At 34.9% G+C, this 22,543-nt stretch overlaps 1 protein-coding gene across 2 annotated transcripts in view; it reads right to left on the bottom strand.

The window, feature by feature from the left end:
* ABCA1 (ATP binding cassette subfamily A member 1) overlaps nt 1–22,543 on the bottom strand; it is a 154,891-nt gene that overhangs the window by 10,901 nt on the left and 121,447 nt on the right. For both annotated transcript variants that reach the window (XM_053702625.1, XM_053702624.1), the window contains exons 27-48: nt 21,937–22,050; nt 21,205–21,353; nt 20,751–20,875; nt 19,644–19,742; nt 18,223–18,412; nt 16,078–16,172; nt 15,880–15,912; nt 15,468–15,573; nt 14,212–14,286; nt 13,759–13,928; nt 13,433–13,610; nt 12,647–12,762; nt 11,257–11,401; nt 10,429–10,552; nt 10,211–10,340; nt 9,137–9,257; nt 8,564–8,626; nt 7,573–7,679; nt 7,053–7,194; nt 6,810–6,944; nt 6,302–6,405; nt 5,264–5,356 (exon numbers count right to left, since the gene is read on the bottom strand). In XM_053702625.1, the coding sequence (XP_053558600.1) occupies nt 5,264–5,356; nt 6,302–6,405; nt 6,810–6,944; nt 7,053–7,194; nt 7,573–7,679; nt 8,564–8,626; nt 9,137–9,257; nt 10,211–10,340; nt 10,429–10,552; nt 11,257–11,401; nt 12,647–12,762; nt 13,433–13,610; nt 13,759–13,928; nt 14,212–14,286; nt 15,468–15,573; nt 15,880–15,912; nt 16,078–16,172; nt 18,223–18,412; nt 19,644–19,742; nt 20,751–20,875; nt 21,205–21,353; nt 21,937–22,050 (2,614 nt within the window). The remainder of the gene's footprint in view (nt 1–5,263; nt 5,357–6,301; nt 6,406–6,809; nt 6,945–7,052; nt 7,195–7,572; nt 7,680–8,563; nt 8,627–9,136; nt 9,258–10,210; nt 10,341–10,428; nt 10,553–11,256; nt 11,402–12,646; nt 12,763–13,432; nt 13,611–13,758; nt 13,929–14,211; nt 14,287–15,467; nt 15,574–15,879; nt 15,913–16,077; nt 16,173–18,222; nt 18,413–19,643; nt 19,743–20,750; nt 20,876–21,204; nt 21,354–21,936; nt 22,051–22,543) is intronic.

Genomic DNA, 22,543 nt, shown 5'->3' with positions numbered 1-22,543 from the left:
TTTTTAGCACTTTAGTTATGAGTTTTATGCTACAGCTTTGTACCATAAAACTCTTAACTACTGACTTTAAAATGCGGGATTGGGTGTACTGCTCACTTTTTGACCTCCCAGGACAAACTTGTAATATCAGTGCTATGCAAGTCCCATTGAAAAAAGCCTTTACAAAATTTACGTAAGTTGCTTTGCGTTTAGGCCAAAAAAATGTATGCGGTGCCCCTAAAACCTGTAATACCAGCGGGTGTGAAAAAGCAGCGTTAGGACCTGATAACGCTGCTTTTTTAGCTTACCGTAAAACTCGTAATCTAGCCGCATGAGAGTAAAATGAAAACTAAGTAAAAATAACGCCGCTATCGGCTGGCGTGCCGAGCGGAATGAAGAATCCAGAAGTGACATCACGAATATGCGTCCTGTGGCCCTTACGTGTTTCATGAGCGTCTATGCTCACTTCATCAGAGGGTAGGATCCAGTGGCGGCTGGTGACGTTTGAAGTTGGGGGGGCACTAGACCACACACAACAAAATAAAGCTCCATGAATTGTTATATATATATATATATATATATATATATATATATATATATATATATATATATATATATATATATATATATATATATATATATATATATATATATTGTAATAAGGGAGGGAGAAATATGTATCATTTACTACCCATTTCATAAAATTACATGTACCTTATAAAGCTACAGATTTATGCTTTCAATTCATTCACATATGCCTTGTGCCACAATGCATTATGCCTGCTTCCCTTTGTGAAGCAGAGTGCATAGAGCCAATTTAAATAAAAGCTGCAAAAATTATTAAAAGGTATATCCTGAAACACTTTTTATAACCCCATTATGAAACTTATTGCCAAACATGAAACTCATTGCCAAACATGAGTCAGAAAGTTCTTCCATAGGGAAATGGTTTTGCTTTTGCAGTTCTGCTCAAATTAAATGTACTAAAACTGAAACAATTTTGTTCCTGATCATGAATAGTTAAACAAGGCAGCCAGAAAGGGCTCTACCCCCCCCCCCAGAATGTATTAGTCTGCAGAGAGCTGCATATCAAAGCACACAGATAGGAAGCTTTATGCTGTGCGCGTTACGTAGCTGTTGTCTAAATGCTGCCTGTCAAGTTGATATGCAGTCTGAGCTAACTCACACAGCATAAAGCTACTAAGCAGCATTAGTGTATATTAAACATAATGTTGTTATTTGCACATCATATTGATGCTATTGCCCCCACCCATACTGCCAAATATATATATACCACCTACAGGACCTAGATGGAACAGGAGTCATTTAACAATAAACAAACCTTGTTTATTGTGGTCACCTTTCACCTTGCTTCATTGCTATCCTATATTGTGTCCCTCCAGCTCCTACCCATTCTCTTCTCGCTCTGCTGCATTAATCTTGCTCTCTGGTTCAGCTCTACTCTAACCTCCCCCATCACAACTTGCTCAAGACCAAGTAAGCTATGAAGGGGGAGGGCAGAGTACAGCTGAACCGGGCAACAAGATTAATGTTGCAGAGACTCAAGCACATGGCGAGATGAGGGCTTTGAAGCATTCATTTTGCAGCTTGCCACGGGGAACCATTTTTTATCCAACAGGTTCAGCTCTGCTCCTCCGCTCTCCCCCTTCACCCTTTGAGTCATGATCTCCTGTGACCGTTATAATTATATATATATATATAGATATATATAAAACAGTGTTATACTTACTAATGTGAAAGCTCTCTCCCAGACTGCCACCATTATATATTCCTCTGCCCCGCTGCGCCTTTTCAAAAGGCTTGTGTGCACTGCTCATGCCAGCCAGGCTCCTCCTCCCGCATGCCTTCATCACTTACATTGACTCAGATGGCTCTCACTCGCACAGTCAGAACTGTGCGATTAACAAGGTATGGGGCTGGGTTGGGAGGGGGCACTGCAGGCACTTAGAAATAAGTGCAAAGAGCTTGAAGTAAAAATAGCCTTTTATTTTATTTTTTACAAAATTGGATTGGAACCCTTTTTAGCTGAATAAAATAATTTTTATAATTTTTTCAATAGGGAACTATTTGAAAATGTATATTTATTCAGCCAAAAAGGTTTTTTTTCCCACTCTCTCTTTGGGGGTTCACGTGCGGCTGTGTTCCTATAGAGGAGTCTCCACTGGTAGGATGTGAAGCCATCCGAGGCAGGCTTAAATAGCCTGTTAATTATTCAATTGAAAAATGGATTAGATAGTTAGTGTTTAATTCTCTACACGATTATTTACATGTTTGACGACAATTTGTTCTGTGCGGAGAACAAGCTTATTTGTATAAGAATTTATAGTTATTTTTGGATAATAAAAAATGGATATTTTTTATGGATTAGATTTATATTACAAGTGTTCTAAACAATTAATAGTTAATAAATAGTTAATAAAGGGCGTAAAAAATAAATTAAAACAAGGATTAAAACAGTACGATAATAAATGTGAAATAATAGAGGAAAGTGTTTTGGCAATTATAAACTATTATATTACAATTATAAATTAAAAATCTTAAAAACTGGAATAAAAGATTTTTGGTATTTTCCCCTTGAAAGAGAACCATGTTTTTAAACACTTGTAATATACAGGGAGTGCAGAATTATTAGGCAAATGAGTATTTTGACCACATCATCCTCTTTATGCATGTTGTCTTACTCCAAGCTGTATAGGCTCGAAAGCCTACTATCAATTAAGCATATTAGGTGATGTGCATCTCTGTAATGAGAAGGGGTGTGGTCTAATGACATCAACACCCTATATCAGGTGTGCATAATTATTAGGCAACTTCCTTTTCTTTGGCAAAATGGGTCAAAAGAAGGACTTGACAGGCTCAGAAAAGTCAAAAATAGTGAGATATCTTGCAGAGGGATGCAGCACTCTTAAAATTGCAAAGCTTCTGAAGCGTGATCATCGAACAATCAAGCGTTTCATTCAAAATAGTCAACAGGGTCGCAAGAAGCGTGTGGAAAAACCAAGGCGCAAAATAACTGCTCATGAACTGAGAAAAGTCAAGCGTGCAGCTGCCAAGATGCCACTTGCCACCAGTTTGGCCATATTTCAGAGCTGCAACATCACTGGAGCGCCCAAAAGCACAAGGTGTGCAATACTCAGAGACATGGCCAAGGTAAGAAAGGCTGAAAGACGACCACCACTGAACAAGACACACAAGCTGAAACGTCAAGACTGGGCCAAGAAATATCTCAAGACTGATTTTTCTAAGGTTTTATGGACTGATGAAATGAGAGTGAGTCTTGATGGGCCAGATGGATGGGCCCGTGGCTGGATTGGTAAAGGGCAGAGAGCTCCAGTCCGACTCAGACGCCAGCAAGGTGGAGGTGGAGTACTGGTTTGGGCTGGTATCATCAAAGATGAGCTTGTGGGGCCTTTTCGGGTTGAGGATGGAGTCAAGCTCAACTCCCAGTCCTACTGCCAGTTTCTGGAAGACACCTTCTTCAAGCAGTGGTACAGGAAGAAGTCTGCATCCTTCAAGAAAAACATGATTTTCATGCAGGACAATGCTCCATCACACGCGTCCAAGTACTCCACAGCGTGGCTGGCAAGAAAGGGTATAAAAGAAGAAAATCTAATGACATGGCCTCCTTGTTCACCTGATCTGAACCCCATTGAGAACCTGTGGTCCATCATCAAATGTGAGATTTACAAGGAGGGAAAACAGTACATCAAAACACTGACAGAATCCATGGATGGCAGGCTTTTGAGTGTCCTTGCAAAGAAAGGTGGCTATATTGGTCACTGATTTGTTTTTGTTTTGTTTTTGAATGTCAGAAATGTATATTTGTGAATGTTGAGATGTTATATTGGTTTCACTGGTAAAAATAAATAATTGAAATGGGTATATATTTGTTTTTTGTTAAGTTGCCTAATAATTATGCACAGTAATAGTCACCTGCACACACAGATATCCCCCTAAAATAGCTATAACTAAAAACAAACTAAAAACTACTTCCAAAACTATTCAGCTTTGATATTAATGAGTTTTTTGGGTTCATTGAGAACATGGTTGTTGTTCAATAATAAAATTAATCCTCAAAAATACAACTTGCCTAATAATTCTGCACTCCCTGTACATCTAATCCGTAAAAAATATCCTTTTTTTCTTATCTCCGCACAGAACAAATTGTCCTCAAACAAAAATAAACAATCGTGTAGACAATTAGACACTGAGCATCTAATCCATTTTTCAATTGAATAATTAACAGGCCATTTAAGCCTGCCTCGGATGGCTTCAGATCCTACTCTCTGATGAAGTGAGCATAGATGCTCACAAAACGTGTAAGGCCACATGATGCATATTCATGACATCACTTCCGGATTCTTCCGCTCAGCACGCCAGCCGATAGTTGTTCTATTTTTACTTAGTTTTTATTTTATTTTACTCTCATTGTCTTAGCGACATTTTTAGGAATCCATTATATCAATTGGATTTTTTATATTTTATATTTAATTTGCTTTTAGCACTTCATGCTATATTTTAATTGTCTCTTTTTAACTTTTTATCCGTTTAAGTATTAATACATTTTTCAGCTCTAGATAAAATCAAGAAAATACCCTTGTTCTCACTCTCTGTCCAACATTACAGAGCAGTGTTAGGGAGGTATCCCACACCTCTCCAGTAAATATCTTCCTAGCTATATAGTTTATCCATACTGTGGTCAGCCATTTACAGGACACTGATAGACAAGACAGCACCAACCGGGAGAGATATACGTCATTGACCACCTTCCCCTATGGTCCATACAGGTGAGCGGCTAATTATTGCTTGTTTTAATTCTTCTATTATATACCACTTATGAGATTTATCTGCCTCTCATTTACATGCACATGAGGACACCCATTCTGAAGGCACAGTTATAGCCACTTTTTTTTACATATATATATATATATATATATATATATATATATATATACAGTATATATACATATGTATATACAGTATATATATATGTGTGTGTGTGTATGAGTTTATATATATAATATAGCAGCAGATTCACTGAAAGATGAGTGAGATTTAATGAATCAGCTAGCATAACATGATTTAGACTAGAGAGACTAGGGAAGTCTGAGACAGCTTATTAAGCAGTATGAGTTTGTTAGAGCACATTCCCTCCACCCTATGTAGAAGCTTTCTCAGATAAGCTACCTTTTATCTCTACAAAAAATACAAATATTGTTTATTTCAGTTTGTAAACAAGTTAAAGGAATGAAATATAAATTACCTGTTCTTTAGATGTTGGACACTTCCCAGACACCTGAACCTCCCATTAACCATTATGGCCATTCTGGTACACAGAGCTTCACACTCCTCCATGCTGTACAGGAAGTGGGACAGAAAGGACACATGGCATTAGATTAACAAATGAAACAAGGAGATACAAAATAAATGCAATCTATAGTAATTACATGTTCACTTCATATTATAAAAGGGACATGAAACCCAAACATTTTCAGATAGAACATACATTTCTAAACACCTTTGCAGTTTACTTCTATTATCAATCTTGCTTCATTCTATTGGTATCCTTTATTGAAAGAGCAGCAATGCACTACTGGAAGCTAGATGAACACATCGGCAAACCAATGACAAGAGGCATATATTTGCAGCCACCAATTAGCAGCTAGCTTCTAGCTCCTGAGCCTACCTAGGTATGCCTTTTAACAAAGGATACTAAGAAAATGAAGCAAATTAAATAATAGAAGTCAACTGGAAAGTTTTTTAAAATTGTACACCCCAACTGAATTATGCAAGAAAAATGTCTCTTTAAAGCTATAGAAATAGAGATACTACTTTAATTGGAGCTCTCTGTGTAACAAGTGCATGTTCTTACATTTTCTATATACTAATTTATTTGTTGAGTGATGTGGTACAGTTTAGTAAGTAAAGAGTGCAGAATAAATACGGAATTGAAGAACTTCCTCTCAATGGAAAAGAAAATTGTTCTTGCCTCTTCACATAAAATATTAACTCAAAAATATGAAATAATAAAATAATAAATTGATACATCACATGCTATAAGTTTTGCTATATTATAAATAAGTAGATAACTCTTCATATATAATTAGTGATGTATTTGCTGACTTACTACATTGCTGTTCTACACTAAATTACCTTATAAACATAGTAATAGTAATGGATGCCCTCTGCAGCATATGAGCAATATTATAGCTATACCGTTGTTTGATAATTGTTGATATATTTTTAGTTCAAATGTAATTAGCATAAAACTGAAAAGGTTGAACTAAACTATTTCACTTACCTGTGTGAGGTAAGTACAACTGATCTCCCCTCTTTAATGACGCTCAGAGCACAATTCCAAAGGAAGCGCCTTGCTTTGGGATCCATACCTGTAGTTGGCTCATCCTAAAGTAAAAATATATATCATATTATGCTTCATTGCGGCCTTTAAAAAATATAAAAATATTACGTTACAAATATTGTTAATCTTAAAAAAAGTAATATCTTTATTTGTCAGATACTGATTCATCAGCTCGGCTATTTTGGTGAGATTAGTGTCCTATTTTCATGAGCTCACAATGCTGACGTTATTTCCTTCATCTTCCTATTATTTTAAAATTATACCTAGCGGTTACATATTAAGATGATGTATATATAGACCCTGACCAGAAAAAATGTAATCCCTATCTGTTTTAAAATATATAGCTTCTATGCATTTTTATATGGCAAAATAAATCTTACACAAAAGATACACAATAAGCAAAATAAGGATTTTAGGCTAATCACAAAAATATAATGTTATTACGTACCAAAAATACCACAGGAGGCCCCCCAATCAAAGCAATTGCTGTAGAAAGCTTGCGCCTGTTTCCTCCACTGTAGCTTCCTGCACTTTTTTCTGAATATTTAACTAGGCCCAATTTACGTACTGCCCATTCAGCAACCTAAAGCAAGAAATAAATTGAGCTACTACAAGATCTTGAAATAACATTATATGGCAAACAATTTGTAAAATTAATACTTTTGTTACTTAAATATGGAAAATGATTTACCTTGCAAACCTCATTGTCAGGAATGCCACGCAAGAGCGCGTACAGCTCCAGATGCTCTCTTCCTGTGAGGAGCTCATTAATAGCGTCAAACTGAGGACAGTATCCCATGTTCTGGTGAACTTCTTGCATGTTTGAAAGGATGCTACAAGACATGACAAGCTATTAGTTAGAAATCCCTTGCACATTTAGTCTGGAAGCTGCATTGTCTAGAGATATACATACTTTATGTAACTGTTACTAAGTCTGTAGGAGGTCTGTATAGGTATCATTCTACAAAGTTAGGGCCTATAGTAGCTCTAACGTAACAGGACTACATACTTCAAACTGGGCAGTATATAATCATGAGTGTCTAATGTGCTAGTAACGGAGCAGGTTATATCTGAGTAACTTTCTTCATAAATTGTTAATATATACTGTATATCCCTGTAGAAAATGCCAATACTTGAGTATCCAGGCTAGAATTTTTTTTATCTTCTGTAATTTCTTATTAGAACAGTCATGCTGCTTTATTTATACTGACCTATGTCCTTTCAGAAAAGCTTCCCCAGCAGTCACATCAGTGTCTCCGGTGAGCATCTTAAAAGTAGTGGTCTTGCCAGCACCATTTACACCAAGCAGCCCAAAGCACTACAAATAAAGATGTCAGGTCAGTTAAATAAAGTGGCAAATTAGATACAGCAGTAGAAACACATTTTAAATATTGCTATTTTGCTAAATGTAATGTTTAAGGTGTAACTAAAGATAACCTCTAAGTAATAATGATACAATGTACTATGTAGATAAGTTAATGGTATAACATTTCAGCCACTATAAATTAATTATATTTGTGACATTGAAAATGGTTAGTTGTATCTACACAAATAGTGACTTAGATCCACAGAGTAGATATGGCTTTCAATTAAGTTGTAACCTATTGACATTTAATTAAAATATCTTAACATGACATGGTGCAAAAAATAAATTAATAGAAGAACATGACTGACCAGCCTATAAGACAAATACATTTATTGTATTAAAATAAACTCTTATATAATAGTGGCCTTTATAAGGAATTGTCCTTTTATAACGTTCGTATATCTGTTTTGACAGTCCTTACTATTACTTATCTCCCAATTTGTCAATAAACGTATCTACTCTTGTATTCCAAGTATAGGGGTAGTTTGTTAAAATGGCATTGTAATACAAAAACTGTGTGTTACTATTCATTAGAGCTTATAAGTATTAAATTACTGACCACAAGTTATTATGTATTTTACCCCTACAAAGAGGTTAAACATATAGGAAAAATGCTACTTGGAGTAGCATCTTCATGTAGCTGCCTATCACTGGCTGTTTCCTACCTGGAAAGTGCAATGCTTGAACGAAATCTAACCTATGTGTTAAACCCTTCGTAGAGGATCGAACGAGTTATTTAGAATCAGTAATGCAAAAATGACGTGCTCTAAGGATTTACAGTTTGTAGCTTTTGCACTACGATGCCCATTTAATGAATCATTTTATCTTTGTCTTACCTCTCCTGGAGGGATGCCCACACACAGCCTATCAACAGCTGGCTTTCTCTTTATCCCATAGATCTGGGGAAAAAACACCATCAAAGGTTAATAGTAGATAAAATACTGTCCGTAATATGCGCTATTATTTCACTTTTTATCCCTAAGGTTGGAATCATAGATTAACACTGCTGTAACAGCAAAAATATATATGCCCATGTAAACAGGGCAGGATACCACATATCATTGTAGCTAAAAGACATGAGTATTTCTGCCAAATGTAATAAGATTTTTACCCATTAGTGCGGGGAAAAATAACCACTAGTGCAACATTTCCCTTATTTACTATTATTCACTGCAAGTACTCAATACATGAACGGATGGTTTAGAATATTATTTGTTGCTGAAATGACAGTACAAATCTAGATTAATAATACTGAGTAGCCCTGCACCAGTCAGTAAAGGATATATTAGCTACAGAAAGGTTCTGAGCAGGTGTTTACCACACCAGTTATTTGCCTGGGGTCACATACTGATAGCGAGTCAGCAAAACTAAGGATCTCTTTCCCACAGCAGGTAGGCACTTGTCTTTACCTTAGTGAGCCCTTTCAGCTCTAAGATATCATTCCGGCCTCCTTCATTTAATATCCTCTGCCGCTCTCTTGCCACATCCTCATCCTCATCTACCAAAGGGGGCAGCTTTGCATTCACTGGTCTTTAGAAGAAGAAAAAATCATGTTTCTTATTATATATTATACATTTATTGTAATAGTATATGCAATGCAATTTTAGAGTAAATTATATGTATCTTTTAAAGTAGGTTGGGAAGTATCAAATATCTCAGCTTCTTCTATTCACCTTTTTGCTTTTTAAGTAAACTGATATGTTAATAGTACTCATGTAACTAGTCCGCATAGCACAGCTGATGACCTTAAAGCCTGGCATACAAAGTATTTACTGACATAACTCAAAATAGATCATCAATATATCTGTATAAGTACTGCCAATCCCACTCACAACACATAATCAATAGAAATATTTTTTATAGTATTCCTATCCCTTCGATTTCTAGATAAGCATAATGAAGAGGTGTTCCAAGGCTGAATGCCAGTGAGCATAACAATATGGGCCAGATGACAAGTGTAGAGCAAAATGTCACTTTTGCGAGGGCAATAATTGCGCTACACTCCTAATACCAGCGCACGCAAATGTGCGCTGGTATTTCAAGTTAAGAGCGTGCTTTCATAGGCTCCAATGGGAACCTCATTCTCATGCTGATAGTCAAGTGCATTAGATTCAGATCATCTTTTTTCATATTTGAATAGATAGATTGATGTAAGGGGATTTAAATGATATACCCTAATATTAAAGTATTAGTATAAAGATTGTAAAATGTTTATCCAATGCTGATATCTCTAATGCTGAAGTAAAAATGGTTTAATAATTAAAAAATAATGAACTAGACATATTTTATAGAATAAGCAGCATCAATGGCAGACCCCTTAATAAAGGGTCACAACTAGCAGGTCATATAAAATGCCTACAGAAGCTTTAACATTAAGTGGGAAAACAGTAGGAGGCACATGTCCTTATTTGGTATCTTTAAGGGTCATTACCTAACACGTAGCTGTAGGAGACCACTCAGTTTATACAGTGATGTAGACCTACCTTGATTTAATAAAGAAACGATACTGAATCATCAGCGTAATGCCGAAAAACACTACACCCTGCACGGCCATGGCAAAAAGGTTCCTTCCAACGAGATCCCATGAAAGAGGTGAAACAAAGCGGTTTTCTCCTGTGAAAAATGCAAAAGATGAAAGTAAATTTTACATTCAAGCACCAGATGTGATAATAATATGAAATAGAATAAGCTCAATACTCACCAAATCTTTCTAAAGCATCAGCCATGGCCTGATTTTTCACCATATCAATAAGACCTCGTCCCAGGCAGAAGTGAGGAAATATGAGAAGCACAGACTTCAATATTTCATTGATATTGCTTAGTTTCTACAGAGATAAGAAAGTAATTAACAAGTCAGAAAAGCAAACCAAGACAAAATATAGATATTCTCAATAATATCTTACTGCATATAGGTTTTATGTTTTTTTTCTTTTTTTAATATAATCATGATAATTATCATAACTAGCTTTTTTCAGGGTTTTTTTAAACAACGTTCTACAAATGTTTTGGTTATGCATGAATATATTATAAAGGGTCATAATGATTATTGTGAGTGGGTTTCTATAGTAACTACATATATTGTATTATGCTAAAATGTGTTTTTCTGTATTTGTTGAGTATATTGTAGTATATTCAGGGGCATATTTTGGCCTAGGCAAATTAGGCATGATTTTAAGAGGGCAACAACTTTTGAAGAACAGCTTGGTTTAGTGATGCCTTGCCACTCTTATACTCTCTGTGTGTCTGATAGCAATGAGTGTATAATTAATTGCTCAGTACATTTGGGACAACAATACATATAAGCTAAAAGAGGTGGATTTGGAGAGTTTGGGGGATTTCTTCATGCCTAGGGCAGCACAAAACCTACACCCCTGATTATATCTAAAGAAACCAACTTATTTACTATTTCCTGTATGTGTTTATAGGGGGAAGAGAAGAGTTTATATGAAAACATTACCTTTACATGGGCAGTTACATGTATCAATACAATGTACATAACTGTAACTGTTTTCAGCTGTACAACACTTACATTATTGGTGAAGAGTTCTAGAACAAAAGTAGCCACACTGCCATTTATTCCAATGAAGAGGTTGACACTTGTTAACACCACGTAAGCTGTGCTGGGAATCTTGAATAAGAAAGAAGCTGGATACATTAGGGGAGTTATGGACCACCTGTAAAAAAGATTAAAAAAGACAATATGTGTAAAATGTAATGCTCTATAATGTTAAGTTATGTCTAGTTAAACAAAAATATTTTGCCTGCATTTCCTGTAATATATTTCTGTTCTCTTTTTCAGGGAGGCTGAAGTACATCCTACATGATTCAGAATTCTATCCCTGTAATATGCTAAACAGTGATTGCTTAAAGGGACACTAAACCCCAAAAAATTATTTTATGATTCAAGTAGAGAATACAATTTTAAAAAACATTCTAATTTACTTCTATTATCTAATTTGCTTCATTCTTCAGATATCCTTTGTTGAAGAAATTGCAATGCACATGGGAGAGCCAATCACACGAGACATCTATGCGCAGCAACCAATCAGTAGCTACTGAGCCTATCTAGATATGCTTTTCAGCAAAGTATATCAAGAGAATGAAGCAAATTAGATAATAGAAGTAAATTAGAAAGTTGTTTAAAATTGCATGCTCTTTCTAAATCATGAAATATTTTTTTGGGGGTTTCATGTCCCTTTAATGAGTAAATTAGCTCATTGATATCTTTCCCAATAGTAAAGGAGATATAGTAAACAATACTCAGAGGGTGAGTCCCTGAACTGCAAAACACACTTTGATAAGCAAAATCACATTTTTAAAGGGACACAAAGACAAAGGTCAAATTTAAACTGTCATACATCAGATAGAGTATGCAATTTTAAGATAATTCTACTTCTATTATCAAATTTACTTATTTTTCTGGGTTACCTTAATTGCAATCATACCTAGATATTCTCAGGAATACTAGGAGCTAGATGATGATTGGTGGCACACCAGATGGGATCAGCTAGGTCCCAGGATTGTAATTGCTGCTCTGGAGTTGACTTTTAGCTATGTGTTTAACCTCTTTGCAGGAGTTAACACACAGGTATGTGCAAGCAACAGAGCAGTAATTAAAAGCTCCAACTCATAAGAGCATGTTCTTTTTGTACGTTTAATGTTTAATATAATTATGTTGCATGCAGTTTAATTGCCAGTATAGTGTAAGAATATATAAACATGACTTTAATGTCCCTAATGATATCAGGCACAAGCTAGATGGGGAATTAGATTACCTACATATAGGCAGCTTTCCACGTTTTACAAGTAATGTAACAGGTAATAAGTTTGTGTCCCTAACAAGAACGGTTTCACCTATGTGTGATAGATTAGAATCCCTGTGTATGTCCATTGCTTGTTTACCAATGCCTGTGACTTACCCATATAGTAAGAGTAGCAGCGCCAGGACAGGCAGGTTAGAGGAGGAGACATAAGAGTCTTGCTGGAAACATATGAATATAATGATGACCAATGTTGCTGGTACCACATAATTACACTGAAAAATGAAGAAAAAGGGAGTCAGTTGATTTGAACAGTTTTATAGCACAGAGACTAAGGGCTAGATTTAACACGCAGTGAATGCTGCTTTCTCCGCCCGAAGTTTCCGGCTCGCCGGAATCTTAAGTTAAGAAGCAGCGGGCTGCAATCATCCTGATCCGATACTATTGGGATGATTGACACCTCCTGCTAGCGGGAGTGCAAGGGGTGGCATTGCACAAGCATTTTTAAGAAATGCTTGTGCAATGTTAAATGCCGACATTGTATGCTGTCGGCATTTAGCGATGTCGGGCGGAACATGATTCGCTACAGCAAATCATGTCCGCTCTGCATTTTATAAATTGACCCCATAGTGAAGTTATCAGTTACAATTTATATAAACATTATGCATAATTAGAAGATGCAAAGAAGGATACAACCATGTGTGCACTACACTCAGACAGAAATAGTTATAAAATGATCTTGGTTATTTATTTTTGTCTATAACTCTCCTATGAAGCTACACATCATATTGGATATCAGCAACCCTATCTATAAGCTTTAGTGACACATTTTACGCCCCTAGTAGGGACTTTTTGTAGCCAGGAGACAAACTACACTGCCCTGTTGTGTAGATCTATACATAATTATAAAAAATACATGCTCATATTGACAGTTTAGTTACTTACCATATCCCATACAAAGTTGGCTAGCCAATAAATGACAGGTTTCACTCCACTGATGACTTGCATGTGCTTTGCTTTGGTGACTCTCTCCTGGATCAGGAAAACCACAAAACTGGCTGGCACAAAAGACATGGCGAAGATCACACAGATAGAGACTAGGACATCCACCGAGGTAGTCATTCTAAAGAAATACACACACTCATTTACTAAATATAAATATATTTATAGTTCTGAATAACAATACTCCTGCTGGTTGCATACTCAAGAGACTTAAATGACAACTGCAGTTGAAGATAAATGTCTATACTAGAAGTAGTAATATTACTTACAGTGCAACTTCAGACAGCTGTTCTTTGGTGAGGTTAAGAGGGTGATTGAAGGCTGTAATACCATAAGAAGCCGGATCCTCTCCCTCCTGAAGGTTGGATCGCAGGATTGCATTGTTTATCACATTCAGAAAAGAGCCAATTGCATGCCAGCCTTTGTTGTTGAACCACACCTTAAAGAAGAAAAGCAATGCTGCCAGGTCAGCAGTGTGATCCTGTGTCGTGTGTGTGCAAAATGTATACACCTCAACAATGCCATCACTAAGCCAGTTTACAGTTTTATTGCAATAAACTGATAGGACCATTATAGTAAAAAAATGAAATTCTCTAATCGGTTAAAGCATGTAATTTTCACACTATCGACCCTAGATTAATGTATGTTTAACCCTCGCAAAGAGGTTAAACGCATAGTAGAAGTACTGCTTGTGACTCGCAGACAATTTGATGTATAATCACCTTGACACTATCTTTTGCATCCAGTCCTTTCATGAAGGTCCCAAGGCTATCTAGAAAACGATTGGCTGCCCCATCCTAAAATGATATGGAACCAAAAAGAAAAACAGATTTGAAAACAATATAAAACATTAAAGTGAGGTCAAATCTCAGATGCCTATTGTGGGATTGTATGCATTTTTTTTTTTACTTTTTCTTTACTTCATAGTATGTATGTTTACTGTAGGTTAGGGAGAAAAACAACTTTATTGGCTACTGCAAAAACAAAGTAGCACACAATTATAAAAAAAAAATACTTATTTCATACATAACATGCCTTATTTTCTATACAGCAAGTCTAAAATGTATGGTTTTCTATTGCTCCCATAGAGCTGGAGTGCAAATTACAGTCTTTAGAACCCCTAACGTTGCTACATTCTACACAGTGATAATTTGATCAGGGCAGTAGATTTTGCATGTCCTATTTATGGCTATAGCTATACACATATTAACACATACCTATATATTAATAGTGAAAACACAGTCCCCATTTACCTCTATGTAAAGGCACTTTTTAGTGCCGTACCACACCCCTTCACTTTAAGCCCTTATAACTGCTTTGTGCAGATATTTTTTAAAAAAAAATTAAGATGCTAATATTTTTTATTCAAAAAAAGAAACTGTCCACTTTATTTGAGGGGTAATTTTTTAATTAACCAGTTGTAATGGCTGCCCTTTTACAAGAGCACGTTAAAATAGTGATCCCCTTGTAATATAGCCCAATGTGGTTTTTTTTTATATTTTTGTTGTTTGTATTCACTTTTTGAAAGCTAGTACTTCATTTGCATGTTGGTACCTTTGCCATTGATACCTCAAAAAGCTTTAATTTATACCAAAGTTACATTTGTTCTCCCACACTAAAATAGATCCAACCTAGGCATAAGAAGCAAAAAACAAATAAAAAGGCAATGTATCACCATAAACATAAGCTCAATAAAAGAAAAAGTTAACAGACCATGCTATCTTTTTCTTTGCTTATTCATTCAAGTGAATATGACCCAAAACTATGTTTGAACATGAGGAACTGATAAAGGTTCAACTCTTGATACAGTTTAGCTTCAAATGGGAGTCAAATAGCTATAAGGTGTCCAGTTCCCTTTATGAGGATGTTTATAAAATCTTTAAAGTATGATGAGACTTCTTGTGCAAACAAACTAACTTGTGGCTGCCTGATTTACACAGCACAGTTTCACTCACTGTATTGTGACAGATTCATTTACCTTAGCTAGTTCAAAGACATCCTTCATGTGGTTTATGGAAGTCACCAGCTCCTCACTGGAAGGTATATCTGGAGAACTGCTTGCTCCCAATGAGAAGCCCCCATATCTGAGAAAACACACACAAAAAGAAGAAAGAAATGTTGGTTATAATTAAAATAAAAAGATTATAAAACAGCTATTTTACAGTTTTACAGATGACTTTCCATAACTAGAAGGTAGACTGACAATTATTTTATCAACAGCTAAAAGTACATTTTATATGTAATGCAAGCTATGTATGATCAAAACAATTCCACACAGAAATGCATAACATTTAAAGTGTCTGTCAGATACATTTTGTCATGTTAGTTGTCATTCTGTGTTCTCAAAATACAAGCTCTTGTTAACAAACAATAGAAGCTGGGATATTTACCTAAATTCATTTACCCAGATCTTGTTCTTCAAGCTAAAAAGGGGAATAAAATATTACTATTAATAAAATTGTAAATGATATTTGTTATAATTTAGATTTACTGCATTAGTTGCAGTTTTTTTTTACTATTCTTAGAACATTTATTCTGTTATTTCATTATATGTTTGATACTTGACTAGATTGTATTTTAATACTTGCCTTTTTCCAATGATCTGGGCATATGTTTTTACAAGATAGTCAGATATGTTTCGACCTGTGAGATTTTGCAAAGTGTCCGAGGTATTTTGTTTTTTCTGTTTGAAGACAAAATTCAACACAATGTAATAAAGATTCATAGTTTTATAGCAAAATGTAGTATTTTAACCCTAATGCATTTATGTGTACCTAAAGATGTTTAAAAATAAAATACTACCCTGACTTTTACAAAAGATTGATTGACTTTGAATGGACATTTTAATGCAACAATTATATGCTGTAGCTTACTATGCTTGTAATGCCCTCAAAGTGGTTAAACACATATGAAAAAGTCCTGCTAGTGAGCCAAGAAAAGAAGAGATGTTTGATTGGCTCAATGTATTTATTCTGAAATGCTAGGATATACCAAATGGCAATTTACCTATATGATTAACAGGGGATGTATAGTAAGGTAGAGTCAGAAATGCAAAAATCACAAGCGCTAACAATTTAAAGCATATCATGTTTGCTTTAAATTGTCCCTATAACATGAACCATTTAAAGGGCCACTAAACCCAAAATCTTTCTTTCATGATTCAGAAAGAGAATAGAAATGTAAACAACATTACAATTTACTTCCATTATTTATTTTGCTTCATTTTTTAAATATCCTTAGTTGAAGAAAAAGCAATGCACATGGTGAGCCAATCACACAAGGCTTCTATGTGCAGCAACCAATCAGCAGCTAGTGAGCATATCTAGATATGCTTTTTAACAAAGAATATCAAGAGAATAAAACAAATTAGATAATATAAGTGAATTAGAAAGATGTTTAAAATTGCATTCTCTTTCTAAATCATAAAAGAAAAAATGTGGGTGGCATGTCCCTTTAACATTCATCATGTAAAAGTATACTTCTGCCATAACTTCAGTTTAGCTTAGGGCTGCCATATTGCAGCTTTAAGGGAGGGCACTTAGGAAAAATACATATGCCAGAGGCTGATTAAACAAACGTTTTGAATAATGTTCCCATTATAAGAGATATTTTTCATGTGTCCTCCTTTAAAGCGAACATATGGCAACCTTAGTTTAGCCGCAATATGTAAGGAAATATATCTTATGGTGCATTTGCTTAAACACTGCAATTAAAGGGCCATAATACCCAAATGTTTAAACACTTGAAAGTGATGCAGTATAGCTGTAAAAAGCTGACTAGAAAATATCACCTGACCATCTCTATGTAAAAAAGAAGATATTTTACCTCAAAAGTTTCTCAGTAGCCACATCCCATTGTAAAGGACTTCTAAGCAGCAAATTAATATGTCTGTCCCGGGACAGCGGAAGGAGCAAGCTTACGTGCACTCTCATCTTATTTCCCTATTCAGCTTAAGGAAGTTTACAATGAAATCTCGTGAGAGTTAAGTGAAATCTCATGAGATCACAGTAAAAGAGTTCATGACCTCAGCACTGTTAATGCTGATTGGCTGCTGTTCATTTCTTCATTTTTTTAATTTTTTTTTACCTGCAGCTGGGAGCAGATGAGTATAACTTTTTACACAGAACTTACTCTGCTGAGCTGAGGAAGTTGTGAGGTAAAATATCGTCCTTTTTTACATAGAGATGCTCAGGTGATATTCTCCTGTCAGCTTTTTACAGTTATACTGCATCAGTTTCAAGTGATTTAGCATATGAGTATTATGTCCCTTTAAACAAGAATAATGCACCAGTTTTGTTTACGTGATGGATGTCATTTCACTGAATAAATAGATCAATGACTATGAAGAACGGTCTATTGTTTTGTGGCAGAAAATAAAAAACTACATCTCAGTTCTACATCTCAGATCATCTTCTAAGAAACATTTTAATTTTCACTAGCAAAATAATGTAATTGTAAGACCCTCAACGTGCTATATAACTTAAAACCTAGTACTATGTATGTACTAAGAAATTAAATATCATTTGAAATGACAGCAATAGATGCTTTAAACAAAATTACAGTGAAGACAGCCAGGTCTATTTCCTGAGAAACTGATAAATATTTTAACAAATGTTTGAATTTTTCTATGTCCATAACTATAATTGCAAATTGTGTTGTTTGAATAAGCTTTATTTATATCAAGAAACAGAGCAGACAGCTCACTGCTACAGTAGCGCAGAGCAAACTGGTACCTCGAAAGGAGGAAGTCCTCCAGCACCTGGTGGGCAAACAGGGAGCATCTTCTTTATCCTGTCATTGCTGCACTCACAAGATGGAGATGGATTCTCCATTGACCAGTTGCCATAAAGAAAAAGTTCTTCTACAGACTTTGGGACAAACTGTGTGCTCCACTGCTCCTCCCCCTCTGAACATGAGACACCCCTGTACATAAAGATAAATAATTGATTACATGACACCCATGAAAGTCTTGATTTTAAACAAATGTAGTATTAAGCCTCAGAATAGTATGCAGATGTATTTTGTATTTATAATAGTTGTTCACATTTTAGCTTCTGTATTGTGATGGGCATTGCCATGCTGAAGCCTAGGGTTTCCTTACTTATTTCTTCTGCTGAGGACAGTATCAGACAGATATAAAATAGTCACTAAAGTTTGCAAACAATAGATATGTGGAATATAGCAATGTTAAGCTAGTTACATATAAGCTCATTTTTAACTCTTGCTAACTGGTCTTGGCAATAATAAGTTAATTTAAAGGGACACTGTACCCGTGATTCAGATTCAGCATGAAATTTTAAGCAACTTTCTAATTTACTCCTATTATCAAATTTTCTTCATTCTCTTGGTATCTTTATTTGAAATGCAAGAATGTAAGTTTAGATGCCGGCCCATTTTTGGTGAACAACCTGGGTTGTCCTTGCTGATTGGTGGATAAATTCATCCACCAATAAAAAAGTGCTGTCCAGAGTACTGAAACCAAAAAAAGCTTAGATGCCTTCTTTTTCAAATAATGATAGCAAGAGAACGAAGAAAAATTAATAATAGGAGTAAATTAGAAAGTTGCTTAAAATTGCATTCTCTTTCTGAATTACAAAAGAAAAAATTTGGGTTCAGTGTCCCTTTAATTGGAAAACCGACAATTTTCTGAGTTAAATTATAGAAAAATAAAAAAGTGAAAGTATATTGCAAAGTTGTTTTTTTAACTATACATAATTAAAAATATCAGACTCTTTAAAGTCCCTTTGATCTATACATGAGAGGGTTTGTTTTATGTAATCTTGTGAATGAAATATATAAGAGGAAGCATTTCACACAAATAAATTCCTTGCACCTGCATACGTGCATTTAAAGGGACATGAATCCAAAACTTTTCTTTCATGATTTGGATAGTGCATGTGATTTTAAACAACTTTCAAATTTACTTCTATTATCTAAATTGGTTTGTTCTCTTGGTAATGCATTGCTGCTCCCTGAACAAAGGATACCAAGAGAATGAAGCAAATTAGATAATAGAAGTAAATTGGAAAGTTGTTTAAAATTGTAATCATGAAAGAAAGTTTTTGGTTTTCATGCACCCTTTAAAGGAAAACAGGAATCCATACTAAATCAGTCCAGAGCAAACAATGTAAGCAGCTGCTAGATTTATACTTACGTAACGGAATATCCTTCCATGCAAGCTGTTCCAAAGCCAGGCTTGTCAGTTAGGGCACGTAGTAAAGCTTGCGTCCCTTCATCCTGAGGGGCATCATTGCTATAGGCAAGACAAGCAGAGACAATGTCACACTGTGTGGAGCCCAGTCTCCATTTTACAAAATAGAGAATATGAGGCTTATATTCTATACTTCTATTGTACAGCAGAGATCAGTATGACAGTATGAAACGTCAGTAGTGCAGGCACATTTATTACTACAAGTCACAGAATTCTTGCCAGAAATATGAAAAGAAGGTTTAAAGAGTCTGGTCATATTTAGTTCACAGGATTGATTTCAGGATACAAATATAATACCATTTCTAAAACTAGACGTGCATAAAGATGATACTGATAAACTTAATATTCTGAGTCTGAATGCAGCACAAGATTAGACTAGTTTGAAGTATTCACATGCACATTATACTGATACCTTTTCACAATCATTTTAAATGAATACAACAAAGGTCTTCATAATTCAACAATAACAGGAAAAACGGATTGGCCAATGCAGATATCATTGTAAGAGTTGCCTAGGGTATCAGGTCCCCCTCAACCCTTGATACTAATAGTTAGAGAATAAGGCCAAACCATCTTGAGAAGATATAATATTAAGACCAGATAACTGTAAGTTCTTGTGTCAAGAAAAAGGAATAAGAGGTAGGATAAGAAGAAAGATGAAGAAATGAAAGGTGATAGATATAGGGTGTAGTTATACCCGTTGTTTTTGTTTATGATTCTAATCAGGTAATCCGAAGTTATATCGGGTAAATACACGGAGAGTAAAGCGTAAGACAGAAGGCTAGAAAGGATAAGACAAGGTTAGATTAGGACATCTGGGCTCCCCCCTCTCCTGATCAATGTAGTCACTGTGTTTTGTGTGTCTGTGAGATCTCAAGAAAAATAATTATGTAGCTAAGTTCCTGTTTAATGTCCAGTAGAACCAGACTTTCTCAAATTGTGTTTGTGTATCTAGGATCACAATAATTTTAAGTGGAAAACTACCTGAACTTACTAAGGTAGGGAGACTTTTCCATATCAATATATTCACAGATGTGTAATGTGTCGTACCTGAAAAATGTATATTGATCGTCATACATCCAAGGCTGTAGTTCAAGGCTGGGGTATTTACCAAAGGGTGGCACAATGAGACTGAACATAAGTGCAATGAGAACAAAAACCGCTGGTAGAACAATCTGAGAATATTGAAGCAAAAGAACATTTTTATTGGCACTATAGTTTCATAGAATTTTGTGCTGCATCTATAAAACTAAACATTTAATGCATCTTTTTTCTTTAATTAATAATTCTGTCTAAGAATAATTAAGGATGCTCTAAATTAAATTAATGCTTCCCAACAGATATCCCTAGCTACATCCCTTGGCTTACTAAGTCTTCAAGGAATTGTCCAGCAACCAAGGTAGTTGCAATTAAACCAACATAACATCTGCAACATGTGTCATGGGTCTAGATTTAAGCAGCTAAAAGTGTTACTTGTTGCTTATATGTGAAAATGACAAATCACCTGTGCAAAGAAACCCTTTCTGCTTCGCTTGGCATAAAGTAACCTCTTCCAAAGGAGTGCAACAAACTGTTGCCTCATTAGATGCCAGCTTTTCAACTGGTAAGAACCTTTGCCATCCATTCCACTGAGACAGTCTGTCTCTCGGGACTCTGTAGGAGAGAAATATCTTTTATTCTAATTAAGGCTTATGAATAGTCAACGCATTTGTAAGTGCCTCTTAGTGTATTTGTCCATGCTATCCTAAATTACTTCTAAATCTATCTATCTATCTATCTATCTATCTATCTATCTATCTATCTATCTATCTATCTATCTATCTATATATATATATATATACACACACACACACACATACATAGCAAACATACATATATAACATGTGAATGTGTGTGTATATATATATATATATATATATATATATAATATATATTTAAATATATACATAAATAAATAAAATATATATATACACACATTCACATGTTATATATGTATGTTTGCTATGTATGTATGTGTGTGTGTGTATATATATATATATTTTATTTATTTATGTATATATTTAAATATATATTATATATATATTATATATATATATATATATATATATATATATATATATATATATATATATATATACACACACAAACACAACACATAGAAAGTGTAACGTGTATAAGTACTATTCCAGATGAAATTTCTTTGAATCAGCACAATCTCTTAGTAAGACATATTTACCTGGATCCACATCAGAATCATTAGTTTCTAAATTATCATCTTCTTTAAAGGGTCTCAGGCAACTCTGACGATCGCCAAATGCATATCTCTTCCTTCTAGCTGGCAGTGTTCCGTCTGAAGACATAAAACAGTAACCTGTTATGTGGGAATTAATTGCATTGCACAATGCCACATGCTAGTACAGGCATTGACAACCTTTTTCTGTAAAAGGACAGATAGTAAATAGTTTAAGTTTTGTGGACCAAGATGTAGAATTGAGGATATTATGTAGGTAGTTCTGTAACAAGAGAGAAAACTAATTTCAACAAATTGTAATCACTTCTTGGTTTAGTTAGATATTATGTTTTCACATTGTGTAGTGATTCTGTTTCATTGCAACATATGTATATTGAGAACTGCACAGGTTTTATAGGACATTTGGTTCAACTTGCTACTTCTCAACTAAATTTCATGTTCACTTAGATTTTTTTGCACAATGTAAAGATATCTAAGGCTTTGTTTTCTAACTGATTGTGATAATTGTTAATTAAGATCACACCTGTGTATATAGAACTCTCCTCTGATTGGTTGCTACTTGTTTATATAAGACACCTGGTGCTGTGTGCAC

The sequence above is a fragment of the Bombina bombina genome, chromosome 2 (genome assembly GCF_027579735.1).
Source record: "Bombina bombina isolate aBomBom1 chromosome 2, aBomBom1.pri, whole genome shotgun sequence".
Lineage (NCBI taxonomy): Eukaryota > Metazoa > Chordata > Amphibia > Anura > Bombinatoridae > Bombina > Bombina bombina.
This window is presented reverse-complemented; position numbering and strand designations above follow the sequence as displayed.